We start from the raw sequence: 16,797 nt of genomic DNA on the forward strand, positions 1-16,797 counted from the left end.
CTCCACTGAGACACTGATGCAGCCAGGGAGCTGCTGGGGCCCCCTGCCAGGCATTTTCAGACCTGACACCCCCCACCCCACTGTGTTCTTGGCCCAACCAGTCCCCAACTAGGCCAGGAGCAGGCCCAGAACTGCAGGGAAAGCCCAGGGGGGTGGCTGCTGGTGCCACAATAGACTTAAAGTGACGCCCGGCGCCAGGGAGCCTTGGAGCAAAGGCCCTGGGTGGTGTCTGGCGGGCAGAGGGACCATCCCTCTGCCCGTGCCGTGATGGGCACCCACGCGGTGCTCTCCTCCCCAGCGGGGCCCAGCCCCATTCCCAGGGCGGGGGACCCTGCCTGGCTGGGCCCAGCCAAGGGGCCCGTGCACTGCAGGTGCCAGGCGCCCCCGGCCCTGGGGGTGCGCCGGCTGGGGCAAGGAGACAAGAGGGAACCCCTAGGCCCGCTCTCCGGCGAGGGGCTGGGTGCATAGGCACCTGGTGGCCCTGCGACGGGAGCCACTGGCCAGGCAGAGGACAGGCCACACTCAGGCTCAGAGCAACATTGCTTTATTGCCATTCCAGGGTGGCTGGAGAAATCACATGCAAGTCGGAAGGAGCTACAGGAAACCACTAGGCGCCGCGCCTGGCGGCTGGGGCTGCTGGGGAGGCGTGCGGGGGGTGGGGTAGGTGGTGCATGGCCAGCGCAGGGCAAAGGGGGCTGTTTCCGGAGGCTGCGGCTTTGCAGCCCCTCTTGCCGAGCCCGCCCAGAAAGACCTGTCCTGCTGCTCTTTGAAGGGCAGACCAAGCTGTGGCTGGGGATGCAGCTGAGCAGCACCAGAGCCGAGCCAAGCCGAGCCGAGCCCGGCAGTGGGGCAGGGCGGCAAGGGAGCACCCAGCCCCCGTGGCACGCAGCATGCTGGTGGCCTGCCACCTCCAGGCTGGCCATTCCTGCACGGGGGGCCCACGGTGGAGTCAGCCATGCGGGTGGCCCAGGGCTGTGGCTACAGGGCAGAGCCCTCTCCAGCTCCACACAGCCGCGAACCAGCCACGCAGCCCACGCCAGCTGGGGGCTTGTCCTGGCTGCAGCCAGGCCCGGGAGGCTGGGCCTGCTGGGGTGTGCCCAAGGCAGGAGCGGGGTCTTGGCTCTTGGGGGGAGGCAGGAAGGGGCCGTGCCAGGCGAAGCAGAGCAGCAGGGGAGGCCGGAGGCTCAGGAGGGTCTCGCGGAGGCCGGAGTGGCTCTGCTCCAAGCCCAGGCTCCATGGGACCATGTTACGTCGCATGGCGGTGGGCATCAGTCGGGGGGCTAGGGAACAGGGCTGGGCGGCATCTTCTCTGCACAGGGGACGCTGCATTCATCAGGTCTCAGCCCCTGCACGGAAAGCAGAGTGTGAGCCCCCCCCCCCATGTTCGGGGTGCTTGGGGCAGAGCCGCTCCCACCGCCCAAGGAGCCCCTGGCCCTGAGGCCTCGCCCCTGGACTGCCCCTTCCAGAGGGAGCCACAAGGGTACGCCGAGTCCCCCTGCCAGCCTCACTCCTGGTGCCCACCTGGGGCTGGAGCACCCTGCGCCAGCATGTGGGTGCACGGCTCCCGGGGAGCCCTCCTCAGGGCCTGGCTGTCTCCTGCTCCCACGGAGGCCCCGCAAACTTGCCACCTGCCCACCCGGGGGAGCAGAGCGTGGCAGCTGCTTTGTCCCTGCCCACTGCGCAAGGAGTGCCCTGGGTTCCCTGCCCCGGCCCTGGTTCCCACAGAGGCTGTGTGGGCGGTGAGAGGGGCGGACTGCAGCTGGGCAGAACGGCGCGGTTAGCTCCTATTCGCCCCGCTCCGCCGCAGCCCTCCAGCCACTGCAGGCACCAGCCACCCCGTGTAATGGGGCCCGGGGTCCCCAGCCACTGCCCCAGCTGCAGCCAGCAGTGACTCCCCCGCAGCCGGCGGAGCAGGAGGTTTATGCACCGAGCAGAGTCAGTGCAACTCATGGGGAGTGGAGCCCCACCTGGGGTCCGGCCCCCCTGCTCTCCCCGGGCACAGGCTCTGCCTTCCCACCTGCCCCCGGCAAGGCCGCCCCCGAGCCAAACCCGGCCGGGCTCCCCGCTCGGTGTGCGGACACAGGTGCTCCTGCCAGCCCCGGGGTCACCCCAGCAGTGGGAGCCGCTGGGCCTGCGGCTCACCCACATTTCACCCCGCCCCGCAGGAACCCCCTGCCCGACTGAGCAGCTGCCGTTCCGCTGCCCCGGCCCCTTGGCGCAGCGCGCACCCTCTGCGGGCCGCCCTCCCGCTGCGCAGAGCCCGGACAGCAGCAGCCAGACACGCCCGGGCCCCGCGGCAGGGCGGCCGCTCAGCGCCAGGGGCTGGATGCACGGGCTGGGCAGGCCCCGAACTGCCGCTTCCTGCGCGGCGGGGGGCAGAGCCCGGGGCCGGATCCCCAGCCGGAGGGGCTGTATCCAGCCGCGCCGCCGGGGGGCAGGTGGGCGGGATCGGGCCCGCCGCAGCCGGCGCCGCGTGGCTCCCCGGGGTTCCCGCACCTGCCTGCGGGCCCGTGAAACCAGCCCGGGTGCTGCGCGGCGGCCGGCGTTGCCACGGGGACGGGAGGCCCCGAGCCAGGGCTCCGGCGCCCAGCGGGAGGACTAGGGCCGGGGCGGGGGCGGGGGCCGGGGCCGAGCGAGCCGCCGCGGCCCCGGCCGGGCAGTGCAGCCCGGCGCGGCGCGCGGGACACCCGGCTCGCTTCAGCCCGGCGCGGGGCTGGCGGGCCCCGCCACACTTGGTGACCCCACCCAGCGGAGAATCTTGGCTGTGCTCCCCACTCTGCCACTGACCCGCTGGGTAACCTTGGGCAAGTCACTCCCCGTATGTAAAACCAAGATGGGGGCCTTGGCTCCCTTGGGGCACAGCTGGGGGCAAGCCCTGTCCTGGGGCTGGGGCACGTCAGGGTCCCCTCCCGACCATGCTGCGTGTTGTGCCAGAGATCACCCCCTGCCTCTGCACCACAGCTGGCAGGCTGCCTACATTGTCTGCTGGGCGACCGCAGCTTGCCTGGGTGTTGGGCCGGGTGTCAGGATCAGGCCCAGTGGGAGAGAGGGGCCCTCGCCTTGCAGCAGGCCAGCGCCTCGAGGTGCTGTTTCCTGGCGCTGGCAGGACTCACCTGGCTGGCTAGTCCCCGTTGCGCAGGTCCCCAGCACGGGTGCTGCTTGCGCACTCAGGGTCCTTGCTCTTACGCTCCATTTCACCCCCTTTTATCTTCTTTCGGGTCATGTGACCCCGGAAGCTGGCCTGGATTTTGGCGGCGGCTGCGTTGGCGTCAGGGTCGTCTAGGGGGATGTCCAAGATGTCCTCATCCAGCTTGGTGCAGGCCCCTTCCTGCAACAGAGGCAGCATCAGAACAGCACACAGGCCAGGCTGGGCTGCCTAGGTGGGCACCAGCAGTTCCGGACGGGCAAAGAGGTGGACCCCAGAGAACCAGAGAGGTCCCAGTGCCAGTACTGCCAGCGCACCCCCTCCCCTGCACAGGGCCAAGGGCAGCGGCTGGGCACCCGCTGCCATGTTAGCTAGGGCTGGTTGGCGCCTGTGGTCCCAGCTACTGATTTGGGCAGAGGCCCAGTGGCTCTCACAGCCACGAGCAAAGCGGAGCCCTGCACCTGTTCTTGTGCCAGATGTTCACAGGCCTGCCAACTCCTTCGGTCCAGCCCAGGGTGCTCCCTGGCACTCCTGGCTGGACGGTGCACAGGCTGCTGGCTCACCATTACTCGAGCAGAGCGAGACAGGTTAGCAAGGCACTGTGCTCTGAGCAGCGACACCAAGGCACAGCATGACTGGCCGCCTCCTTTGTCCCCTCCCTGTTTACACAAACCAGCTGGTAACCCTGTAGGCACCTGCCCTGCCAATTCCCTGGTGTCACACCAGGCTCCGTGCTCCACAGCGCTAACGCTGCAAGGTCTGCAGCAGTTCTCAGCCTCTGGGCCAGGTCCCAAAGAGGGTGGGACCAGGGCTCCCTCTATTTTTTTTCCCCACTTGTGGGCAGAATAAATGTTGCTCTGTGCACCGAGGCATGTGCCGTGGGTGCTCTGCTAATTGGCTGGGTGGCACCTGACTCTCCCGCGTGGCCATCCCCGCACGTCGCTTACAGGAACACTGGTTGGGACCCTGTTTTAATAGGTCACAAAAGCTGGCATCAGGCTGGCTCAGTGTACAGGAATGACTCCCTCCAGCACAGGGCTGAACCCTGGGATGGTGGCCTGGGGTGGGCTCTGGCTTCAGTCCTCCACCCTGGGGTTGTGCAGTAGCTTTTGGTTATAGTGCAATGAAGTTTGAGAACCACTGGAGGAGGCAACACACAAGTGCTCCAGAAGTGCCCGGGCTCCCTCTTTTACAGCCATGCTGCACCTTGCAGGCTGGCTGAGTCACACAGCTATTCGCCACACGCTGGGACGGGGCACAACTGTACCGAGCTCAGCAGAGGTATGGCAGGGTTACCCTAGTGCCAAGGTTGGAGTCTGAGCCAAGACTGCCATGTGGCAACTGACACACATGAAAGAAACAAAACTGAACAATTGTTTCCTGACTCTTCCGTAAGGTGCGGAGTTGCCTGTGCTCCAGTAATTCCAGTGGAATGACTTTCAGCCCACCGGCTGCTCAAGCTGCAGTTGGCAATGGGTTCGTCACGTCTGATTGTTTTCTTTTGTTTTGTTTTGTCAGAGGCAGCTGGCAAAATGCTTGGCTTTGGAGGAGGAATTTATTTTTTAATTTTAATTGGAGATCCACATCTCCTAGAACTGGAAGGGACCTTGAGAGGTCATCTAGTCCTGCCCCCTGCCCTCTTGGCAGGACCAAGCACCATCCCTGACATCTATTTGCCCTAGTCCCTGAATGGCGTCCTCAAGGATTGAATGCACAACTCTGGGTTTAGCAGGCCAATGCTCAAACCACTGAGCTATCCCTGCCCCCAATAAGAGAATAAGAGCAGCCTGAATATTTTAAACAGGCAGCAATTGAAGAGGTAGGCGATAAGCACTGGCATGGCCCTCCGGACCTTGGACCAGCCCCAGAGGCCCATGGTGAGTGATTTGCACCTGCTATTATTTAACATTTCTGCTGTGGTTTAAACCAGGTCAGGCCCTATTGTGCTAAGAGCGGCACAGACTAATAGTAAATGACAGCCCCTGTCCCAGAGAACTCGTCAAGAGAAAGGGAGAAGATGCTAGAGAAGCACATGCTAAAAATAAGCTGTGGGTTAGACAAATCTCCCAAAAGTACCTGTCAGAATCCCTTTGGCCACAGTACATGGCACTCAGGGGACACAACCTGCCCTTGGCAAACCCCTCATGTCTCCGGGCACGTGCGAGACACTAACTGCCTGGGGGCTGAAGAAATGAGATGGTCAAGCTGGTGCTTGGTGTTGCCAGGAGTGCAGGGGAGTGGTCCGATGGTTCCTCTAGGGGAAGCGGTAACTATCCATGCCCATTGGGGGTTTCTTGCACTATCGCCCAAACCATCTGGCTGGCCACCGTTGGAGACGGGGCACTGGACTACCAGCATGGGAATTGCCAGATTGGATCACACCCAGGACCACTTAGTGCTACCCCCTAAGATACTGTAGATATGCTCGGTAGCCACCTAAGTGTCCCGACTCTTTCAGTCTGTTTGACTCTCGCCAAAATCTTGGTCTGCACAAGTTCCTCTGGCAATGAGTTCCATAGACGGACGGCTGGTCTCAGCCCATCTGGAAATTCCTTGGGTGTCACAGCTCCATGCCATCACCAGTTCCTTGTACTTGGTCAAATATTACTAATCTAGTGCCTGGGGCAAACCGATTCCTACCGCCTGTGACGGGGTCTAGGGGGTCCCAAGATCTGCACCACCTCTGCAGCCAGGAGTGACCCTCACTCAGCAGGTGGAGCAGGAGGTTGCTTAGGTGACAGAATGCAGTGTGGTACAGACTTGTCAGCACAGCAACCAGAAGTGGTCTGTCTGATCCATGTGGCAGGGAGGAGATCCCCCAGAGGGAAGCCTGGGCCTGGAGCTCCTGGCTTGGGCCCCACCTGTCTTTGTTCCTCTCCAGCCTCCAGCTTCCCTCACTCTCACTGCTCTCTTCAAAATGGAGACCCAGCCAGGCTCTTGTCTGGCTCCAGGAGAGGTGTCCCCTGGTCACCCAGGTTACAAATGACCAGGCCTGTCTCCAAGGTTACCCCCAGCAGGGACCCTGGTCACCTAGGTTATAAATCATACACATGCATCCCCACCCCCCACTACATCACACAGCCCTTCCTGTTACAAAGTGTAGTTAGGCCCCGTGCCTATGGATGCACAAGCCATACTTGATTCTTTGTGGTAGGACCTCAGAGCTAGAGCATTGGCCCATCGCCTCGTTAGGCTGTATGAGCAAGGAACAAGGACACAGCCTCTGCTCCAAGTGTGTATGGGGCCAGTGGCCTGGCTGCCATACACGCGCTGTCTGCCACCAGCTGAGGGACTGGCTGGTGGGCTGAACAGGCTCCAACCTGTCCTGGTTTAAATCCCATTGAAATGTGGATGGGGCCCAAATTCCCTTAGCGCATGTCACAGTTTGTATCCTGTTGGCAGCAGGTGTTTCAAACACCACTGAAGGCAGTAATAATACAAAGGGACCTAAAGAGGTTAGTGCAATGTGAGGGGAAATGAACAAACTCATCGTGGACAAATGCAAACTAGCACAGCAGTTGAAATCCCATGGGAGGCAAAATCCCAGAAAGCTGAGAGGGCAAGAGCAACCCCGGGTGACAGTGCTTGACAAGGCTCAGCGGGGTTGTCATGTTCACCTGTGTCTGCAAGAACAAAGAGCCCCACGGCACATTATAGACCAACAGATTTATGTTGGCGTAAGCTTTCCTATGCAACAAGCCATGTCTTTCATCTGACCAAGTGGGTCTCTGCCGACGACAGCATAGGCCCTTGTGGCTGGTGTGTGGCAAGTTAAGCATCGATTTTAATGTAATGCATCTCAGTCATTAGCAGAAAGCAGGATATGATAAATACCCATGAGCATTTGAAAGGTGTTTGTGGAAGATCTGGGGTAATTACAATTAATGGGAGCAGATTAAGAAAGGGGAAAAGCTGGGAATTATTTGAATAGCTGTGAGAAAACCCTCCCTTACAGTGAGCTGCATTGCGCTTGTAATATTAGCAGGAAAGACCAGATTGGTACTTACTGTCAGCCGTGGTGCTGTTCTTTTTACATGCCCTGTTCTGCCCAAGGCTCTTGCTGACCACTTTATGCCTTAGGAGTTGCTCCTGCATGCAGGTTACACCCAGAAAAAAAATCAGGAGGAAGCTTATCATGTGGAAGACTGCCAGTGGAAGGGCCATCACTTTGGACATCAAGGGCCCAATTTTAAATAAAAGTGAGTACCATGGCCCTGCCTGGCCAGGGAGCACAGCGCCAGCTGGGGCTGGGCATTAAAAACAAGGCACACAGCTAGGTAGTGCAATTTTTAAAATCCCAGGAACAAGTCTGGAAGGTTCCGTGAGATTCTCCAGAGGGCCAGAATGTTCTAGGAGGTTGGTGAAAATGAATCCCCACAGGGACCCGACACAGGTTACCACCAACGTTCTACTGCCCCTTTTGTCACTAACCACAACAACAGACCCCGAGCCAGTGGCCCCGAGCCAGCACCCAGCCAGTCGCCCAGGAATCGGCCCTGTTTGGTGCGATACTGCGGTGGGGGGGCCTGGAGCAAGCCTGTTTGTTCTTTAGAGTGGCTTGCTTAGCGGTGATCTGTTGGCTTGGGCATTGTTTGATTTTTGGGGTGGAACAGGTTGGAAAAAAATCCACTTTACATATCTCTTGCTATGAATGTTTCTGTTTTCCAATCGCCCACCCGATTCTTCTCACTGGGCATAAGCCACATCCAGAGATTGCCAACCCAGGTGGGGCCTGCTCAGCACACACCTGGCACAAGACAGACCGAAGGCAAGCTTCCCCTCGGAGTCCTAGTCACTTTCCTCTCTGTCGGCTAAGACAAGACTAAAATGAAGTTTCTTAAACACCATAGTGTGGTAATTGGCTGTGTGCCAGCATGACGTGCTGACAGAGCTGTCACCAAGACCTGCTCATAAGGACATATGTGACACTAATTCCTGAAATTTGTCACACGTGCTCTTCACAAAGTTACGCTGAAAATGACACATCCTTTCCTGCGGGTCCAAGTGATCTTCGTGCTAGGACTGGACTATTTGCTTTTGCTGGTCACAAGCACTTCACTGACTTCAAAGGCATTTTTAATCTGTGCATTCATGTTTCAGGTGTTCATGTGTATCTGCACAGGAAAACTTAGCATGGTTTTGTAATGCTGGAAGGCCGGTTTACAGGCACGCCGCTGTAACTCAACAGATGCTTGAACCGAACACCTTTGGAACTTAGTGCAGGAACTGCTACAGTCTGCACTAAAAGGCAACTAACTCTCAACTGAGCTGAGCGGTTCCCACCCTTTTCAATACCATGTCACACGTCACTGAGACAATTCCACAGCACACCCACTTTTTTCAGTTGAATCAATTGCTCAGAAACGTCAAGTTTACTTACATTTACTACAGCTACAGCCTTATCAGAGAGGTTCGCAACACAGCCGTGCCCACAACCAGCTAAACAAGGATCAAATGCGTTAATGCGTCGCACCACCACAGAATACACCACGAGCACAGACATTTTCAACCTGCTCGGCGCCGTGCTAGGGATGCTGAGTAAAGGAGTAACCACTGAAAGCAGCTCCCCTCCCCACCAGCCCTTTGGAGCCAGGATGCTGCCTTTAAACTGCATCCCAGCTCCAAGGGGCTCCGTCCCTCACCCTTGCCACAACAGGCAGTGGGCATGGGCTGCCCGCCGGCACGTTCAGGCCAGGAAGCAGCATTTCAGTGGCCTCCTGACATGAACGGGGTCTTTACAGGGTTGGCTTTTCTCCCATGTGGGGGAAATCGATGAACCCCACTCCAGCTAGGACTCAGGAACCCTTCCTGCTTGAGCCTCAACTGGCACGGGGCCATCGATCCCTGCCCCTGTGGCAGCTCTGCAAAGAGCTGAGGCAAGGGAAATGGGCAGAATTTCATGGCACACCTGGGCACATGTCACAGCACACCAGGGGTCTGTCTCGTTACACTGGTTGAAAACCACTGCTGTAGAGGAGACTTGTCCTTTCTCTCCGAGTGGTCAAGGCGCCATTCCATGGGACAGTGACTCACCGACATGAGGTGTGGGGGTTACACTGCCAGGCTGCAAAGGCCTGATGTGGGCCGTTCTGCACAGACCAGCACTGCTGGGTGCTAGTTACCACACTAATAACCATTCACCATGCTGGCTGCTCATTCAGGAAGTACCCCCAGGGATCGTGAGGCCTCCCAGCTAGCAGAGCTCCATTTTCACAAAGATCTCACTCGGTTGCTGCCCACCACTGTCACAGCTGAGCACCTGCAGCTCATCCCCAGCCTCTGAGACTCCTCATGTACTAATTAACTGCCTTGTGATAGCTTGTGCAAACTGCTCCTTCCTGAAGAGCTGTGGTGCGCTGCCCACACAACAGGCTCCATCCAGAAGCGAAAGGCCCTTCTCTGGCTGCTCTGTATTTGATCCGTCACGGCCGAGGATGGCGAGCAGAGGACATCAGGGATCATCTCAGAGGAGAGAATTCCAGGACCTGAGGTCCCTGCTGAGAACAGTGTTTATTGGGCTCCCTCAGGTTAGCAGCTGAGCTCTGTTCCTTAGCATGGCTGTGGCAGTGGGTCATAGAAAGGGAGGTGCAGACCTCCCAAATGACAAGGATCTATCCACCTGTCACAAGGAGAAGGAGCATAACCTAGGGTAGTGTGGGGATCAAGTTGTGTGGCTGAAATCAGGGTTCAGTGCTAAGCCAGGACTGCAGTACAATCCTGGGCAAGTCACACTGGACCTCAGTTCTAGGTCTGTAAAATGGAGCTACAAACCTCTCCCCTGTCTCTTGCCTGGTAAGCTCTGGGGTGGAGTTGGTCTCTCACTGTGCATTTCTGCAGTGCCCTAATTTCACCTGGCATCTCTAAGGGTCCAGTAACAAGCAACAGCCTGGATTCACCACCAGAGAGTTCCAGCTGAACACTGATGGGGAGCACCCCTGGGTATCAGAATGCTTAGGGGTGCCCAGCAGCAGCCCTCATCCCAGATTCCCTTCTTAGGGTGAGCCAGGATGTGCAGGGTACAGACCTCTGTTCTTGGAGGCTCAGAGGGGCTGTGGCCCCTAAAGCGAGCACAGGAAGTTGGCAAGGGATTAACCCCCAGAATAAGACTCTAACAAGCTGTAGCTTCCACTTTTTTTGGGGGGGTCTCCCCTGTGCAGAGCATCCTGTCAACAACCTTGCTTGGTACTTTGGGGCACTGCAACTGCGTTCCAATGCCCCAGTGCAGACAAGGGCCTTGGAGAGCTACACCGCAAATAAACACAGAGAGCGCGACCAAGGTCCCCAGTGGTCAGAGGCTGAGCTAGGACTTGAGGCAGGTCCCCTATTTCACTGGGCACATGGACCTGCCTGCTCACTCTGTGCCTATTTGCCAAAGCTAAATCCCTCCATCTGATGCCCTTGCTGAGGGCCAAGCGAGCCTTCCCAAACACAGCTCCATCATCCCAGCTTCCTCCCCAGCTCAGTGCTTTCAGTCCTTCAGCTACCCTCCCATTCCCATGTATCCTTCCAGACCACATGCTGGCAACCATCTCTGCAAGCCACCCCAGGAATGCCAGCACCTGGACGCCTTCCCCAGGCCTGCCAACCCAGCTCTCCAGCCTGCAGCACGCTCAGGAGAAGAGCCTGTGCCCGGCTCCCTCCACTGCTCCATTCTGAGGAGCAAGAGAAAAGTGGTTCTGTCTGCTCTTTAAACTCCCTCTGCACTCACCTTGTGGGTCTCGGCCACTCCCTCTGCTCCCAGCTCCCCACACTCACATCTCTGGCCTCTCTTATCCTGTCTCACAAATGTTCCCTGGTGGGCAGGTGCCCTTTTCACCACATTCCTGCCACTAGGAGCTGCTGCTCTGCATCACCTGTCCCTGCACTCCCCGCATTGTCAAATCCCATCTTAAAACGCCCCGCCCCTCCCTCACCTAGGCCTCTTCCTCGTCAACGGCCCATTGGCTGCCCCACGCTTTCCTTTGCATCTCACAAGAGACTGGGTCACTTCTGCCATGTTGTGCTCTGGAAGCTGGCCAGGATCTGGTCTGAATGGAACGTTCTTTACAAAGTCTGGGCGCCCGCACGTGAGGGACACAACGTGTGAGGTGACAGGACTCAGGCAGCCCGGAGCCCACAGGGCCGAGCACGAGAGACTTGTCTGCTAGTACCTGACCTCACGCCTCCCTCTAGCAGCTGGCCCCAAGGTCTGTAGAAGTCGCTTCTTCTGCCCTGAGCTCTGGGGAGAGAAGGTTTGGGGAAAGAAAACACCAAATTCAACCTATGTCAATAACTGTTGGGAGTCAGCACATCATAGGAAACACTACTTCCCCAGGCAGGCAGAGAAGCACTGGAATGTGTTACCTAGAGAGGAGGTGGAATCTCCATCCCTAGAGGTTTTTAAGTCCCAGCTTGACCAGGCCCTGGCTGGGATGATTTAGTTGGGGTTGGTCCTGCTTTGGGCAGGGTGCTGGACTCGATGACCTCCTGAGCCTCTCCCAGCCCTGGGACTCTATGATATCCACACAGAACTAGATCTCTAGCATTCCTGCACTCCAGTCTGGCTGCCACACAACTACCTCTCTGGTCTTGAGCAAGTCACTTGACCTCCCACCTCAGTTTCAGCATCTGTCAAATGCTGACACCACTGAGCAAAGAAAGCAGCTGGGAGGATTCAAGGGAACTCTTATGTTCTGGCCAGGTGAGCTCTTCTGAAGACTCACCATTCAAAACTCTCTAGCTGGAACTGGTTGTGAGCTGCTGTTTTATTCCAGATCTGTCCTTCACGATGCACACCGGCTATGGGCCCTCTTCCAGGAGGACTTCCCTTCTGCCACCAGAGCCGGCCAGAGTCCCTTTTCACTTACCCAACAAAGTCAGGAGTGACTCCCCTGGAGTGCTTAGAGAGTTACCTGGGTGTATGCAAGAGCAGAACCAAATGTCTGAGACCCCAGTGGCACTACTCCTGCCTTGCTACCCAGAGGAAGTCCACGTTCTCCTTGGTGCAGAGACTCTAGAAAACGTCTATCTCCTTAGCAGCAGCAGCATCTTCCCAAGAGGCTGTGCCTTTAGGAGACACAGTGGGGCCCTGCACACACCAGCGTGGTATGAAGTGCTGCTCTGACCACATTTAGTCCTTGGCTTAAAAGATGAATCCACCATCTCCTAACCATAGGTGCTGAAAACAACCTAGTCCTGTGGAAAATGGTAATGTTTCAAATGCCAACTGTAATGGGTTGGATCACAGAGTTTTCACCCAGTGTGCTAATCAAATCACTGACATGCCTTCCTGTCCTCTGGGGCTCCCCATCACCCTGTCCTGCTGGGCCACAAGGTCTGATGTCCCTCAGCAAAGGCACAAAGTTGGGGATACCACCCCCTAGCAGAGCAACACGGACATTAAACCAGCTCAGCTCTTGGGTGTTGTCAAAAGCCCTATAGCTGAGTTCTCCAGGAGCACAACACCAAAAAGGGACCAAAACCTCCAAATAAACCCATCTTACTCGGTGTAAAAATTTTACATGGAGAAAAGATGTTCACCCCCTTTATCAACAAATGAGAGAAATGCACAGTGGCTGTAGGTCCCCAGGTGACAATTATTTATATGGGGCTTGACAACACACACAAGAATTTACCCCAAGTAGCATTTAAGTGGTTGCAAATGCAACAGACAGAACAAACTAAGTTGCTAAGTTAAAATAAATAAAACCACCAGCTAATGCTAACACATTAGGAAACTTGTTACATGTGAATTTTGACCCTAAACAGTTATTCTTATCTCAGGCCAGAATTGCTCTTTTTCTGACCTGGGCCCAGCAGCTTTGTCTTCACCCTTTTCCTCTACAGTTTGTTTGTTTTTTTTGAAAACTTCTGGGTCTCTTCCTAGGTGTCTTTTTAGGGTGGGAAGGCAAATTCAAGAGCCATCTGAAGACAAAAGACTAATCGCTTTCCAATCCTTAAATAAACTTCCCCTCAGGGCAGGAACCCTTTGTTTAGTCTCCCCACTCCATGAAAAAATATCAGATTCAAGATGGATTCCAGTACATGGTCACATGTCTTTCTAGGACCAACTACAATCTGGGTTTACAGAAAAAATAAAACCACTCACAGATCATTGGTGTGAGTACTGAGCCGTTAAATTCCTAAAGTATCACTGATGACCTCATTATCACATTTTGAAGTTAACAGATTCACATGTCATATTTCTAACTTCATGTACGAGTGACACATGCACAAAAATAGGACATACAGATTCAGCAGATTGTAACTTTAAAATTGATATGTTACTTGATCTCTTTTGCATAAAACATACATATTCATAAGCCTATTTTCATAAAGATGGGGGACTCATTACCACAACACCTCCCAGCTTTGCAAATGGGACAATAGGATCATCCTACTTTACCACAGCACAGACTGAGCACCACAAACCCAGCACTAGCTGCCTACACAGAGGCCTGGGTCTTCCTGTTACAATACAAAGATTCACAGCTGCTAAGGCCAGAAGGGACCACAGTGACCAACCAGGCAGACCGGCTGCCTAGCACAGGCCAGAGACCAACCCCAAGCAGAGGCATCTAGAAAACTTTCCCATCTTGATTTCAATATTGCCAGCAATGGAAGATCCACAAGAACCCAGGGCCAGTTGCTCTGAAGGTTAGAGACTCTCACTATTAGGAACATACACCTTATTTCCAGTCTGAATTTCTCTAGCTTCTCTTCCCTCCCACCCCCACTGGATCACTCTCACCCTTCTCTGCTAGACTGAAAGCTCATGGATATACATTTGTGCCCTACATAGGTACTTACAGGCTGTGGTCAAGTCACCTCTTGACGGTCTCCTTGTTAAAATAAACGGATTGAGCTTCTGGAGTCTCCCATTATGAGACAGGTTTTCTAACCCTTTAATCACTCACAAGGCCCCCCCTCTACCCCTCTCCAATGTATTTCCAGCCTCCTGGAATGAGCTCCAGCTCTGTCTCAGTGCTGATCTCACTGCAGGCAGCTGCGATTATTGAGCTGCTTTTGTCATTAACAAGTGCAATTCTCCTAAGTGCTCAGAACAGAAGGAGCCGGTGTCTGTTGCCCAAAGTTCAGAGCTGCAGATTTGGGCAGGTGTCTTTCCTTCCGGGGGAGGGGGGGAGCGACACCTGCTGCTTATTCTCAGCAGTAGGGAAAGGACTTTGGTTTTTCCTGCTCCCTTCCTCTCCATGCTGCAGAAACAGAAATAAGCCAGGAGACTCCCACACACAAACTAGCTTTTCATCTGGTACCACTATTATTTCATGCTCAAAACCCCTGCGACCAAAACTACCCTGCCCTGCAGCAGAACAGGTTTAAGAGCCTAGAGCTGGTTGCTAAAGCATCTCCTCTGAAAATTAACTAGATCCCTTTCAGTCCCTTGTCTCATGCATGTTACAGAGCAACCTGCTTCCACATCTCTCCTCACAGCCCGTGCCTGCACCAAGGTACCACCGGGCTATGCTGCCCCCAGCCCTCTCAGTGCCCAGCGAGAAGAAGGAATGTTGACACCCTCACAGGCTGAGCACAGCTCAGAGATGGCAGCAGCCCCGGCACCTTGAGCTCAGTCCTTGGTAACCTGCGTTTGTTCAGTTGTGTGATTAAAGAGCAAGCGGGCGGGTACGTACATTGCAGCAGTCCATCCCCGATGTCAATCCGATTAGAAGCTTCCCAATCCACTGGAGGCTTCGGCAATGGGAACGTGGGGCTCTGCCCTTCTGCTCCACCTGGGGCTTAGCTTTGCCCTGCTCTCTCCAGACCAGCTTGTTCTGCAGGTGCTCAAATTGAACAGAGCCTCTTGCCTACGTAACCTGGTTCCTCCTGGCTGCGGAGCCTATCAGACCTACTCACACGGCTCCAGCTCTCTTCAGGCTTTTCATTTTTTTCCTCCTCTTCAGTTTATTTCACAGCAACTCCCCTTGCTTCTAACACACTTCAAATGCTTAAAGAGACAGGCAGCCTGGAACCAGACGTCCTACCCTATAAATACATCTATGGAGCAAATAGGATCAAATATTTAATGTTGCATGGCAAATTGTGTGATTTGCCTTCATTAGGGCATGCAAATGTTTACCCTTAGGTTTCTCTGCTTCCATTGTGTTCAATTTCTAATCCAATCTGCTGTCAAACTAGATCTGGAAGAGAGAAGGGGACAGAGCTGGAGTTTTCTCTCCCCCACGGAGTTCAGGCCGGTGGCTAGAGAAGAGTGAAACAGCTTGGGGGGTGGGGTGCCTACACAAAGCTCCAAATACCAGGACTGTGCCCCTAAAATCAGGACATCTGGCCACCCCTGTAGCTATGTGGGCTTTAGTGGACTTACTCAGGCCTGACCCAGGGTGAGTGCTTAGGAAAGTGGCCCCAAAGTTTCGACTGGTGCAGAGCTGGAAAGCCTAACGCCAACAGAGGGAGAGCTTCCCACGCTCACGCAGGCTCACAGGAATCACCGTTCTAGAGCAAAGCTCTGGCCCAAGTGGTCTGTTCCTAACGGGGCAGAGAGCAGATGCTTCAGCAGGGAGTTACTTCCCACCCCTCGGCTGAATGCCTGGGAGCATAAGGGGCATTGCTCTTGTTTCATGCTCTTGCAGGCTAGGACATCAAATCCTGTGTGTTCTGCCTGCTCTGGTCAGCTGCTGCAACACAACAGGCAATTGATTGCTGAAATTCCACTCCAGGCCCACATGACAGGCCATGCACCAGCAAAACAACACAAGAAGAGTCAAGCTGGAGGTGTAACTCCTGCCCCAGCAGGTGGGCTGTCCCAGAGGGACACAGGCTTTTCCACAACTGGGTTTCTAAACTCCATGGAGTATTAAATCCTCGAGTGAGTTGAAACCACAAAATCAGGACAAACACACCCACCCATCCAACAAGCCTTGCGCAGCTGAACCTTGCCCACACAATGAAGCACAGCAAACTGCATCTGACCTACTTACACAGAAACACCCACACACAGCACACAGATCCCAGGGGGCTGGAGCAATTTGTGTGTGTGTGGGGGGGGTGCTGAGAGCCATCAAGCCAAACTGAAAACCCTGGCTCTGACGGAGCCACGTCAGGCTGGGGGCTGAGGATGGGGCAGCAGCCCCACACTTCTAGTGCCAGCCCCTGTGGCTGTCCCGTACCCCATCCAGAGCATAGACAGGGTACGCAGACACTGATGGCCTCAATGCACCCAGCCCTCTCCACAACTAACCCCGCCCCAGCACCTGCACATCCAGGGTCACAGACAGAAAGGCCCCAGGAGACAGGCAGCCTGTGCCCTTACTTAACTAATGTGCACTCACATGTACCGAGTGTGGCCCCAGCAAACTCCACCCCACAAACCAACCCAAGGCCAGAACTAGGCCTCCCAGCGGGAGGCCCCATGCGCATTCTGCGGCAAGCGCCAGCGGGCGGAGCGGAGCGGAGGCGAGCGCACTGGCTGCAGGGCACAACTCTGGCTTCACTGCCCAACACACTGCCCCCCAGAGCCCCCAAGCCTCATGTCTGACATCCCCAGGAGGCTCCATTGCCACTGCTAACAAGGCCCCGCAACTCTTCAACCCAGCACTTCTTCACACACTGATGCGTGGTTACAGCCACAGCTGCCCAGGTCTGGCTCTTCTCCTTTGCCCGGGGTCTGCGTCCAGCCACACCGTGGCTCAGCAGCTCTC

The 16,797-nt window shown here is 56.0% G+C and overlaps 1 protein-coding gene across 1 annotated transcript in view; it reads right to left on the reverse strand.

Annotated features, from left to right (window-relative positions):
• Positions 1 to 528: 528 nt before the first annotated feature.
• Positions 529 to 16,797, reverse strand: part of LOC142001579 (sperm surface protein Sp17-like) — a 37,463-nt gene continuing 21,194 nt past the window's right edge. The window contains exons 4-5 of the mRNA XM_074976967.1: positions 3,114 to 3,328; positions 529 to 1,346 (exon numbers count right to left, since the gene is read on the reverse strand). Coding sequence (XP_074833068.1) covers positions 3,122 to 3,328 — 207 coding nt within the window. The 3' untranslated portion in view covers positions 529 to 1,346; positions 3,114 to 3,121. The remainder of the gene's footprint in view (positions 1,347 to 3,113; positions 3,329 to 16,797) is intronic.

The sequence above is a fragment of the Carettochelys insculpta genome, chromosome 25, assembly GCF_033958435.1.
Source record: "Carettochelys insculpta isolate YL-2023 chromosome 25, ASM3395843v1, whole genome shotgun sequence".
In the NCBI taxonomy this organism is placed as follows: Eukaryota; Metazoa; Chordata; order Testudines; family Carettochelyidae; genus Carettochelys; species Carettochelys insculpta.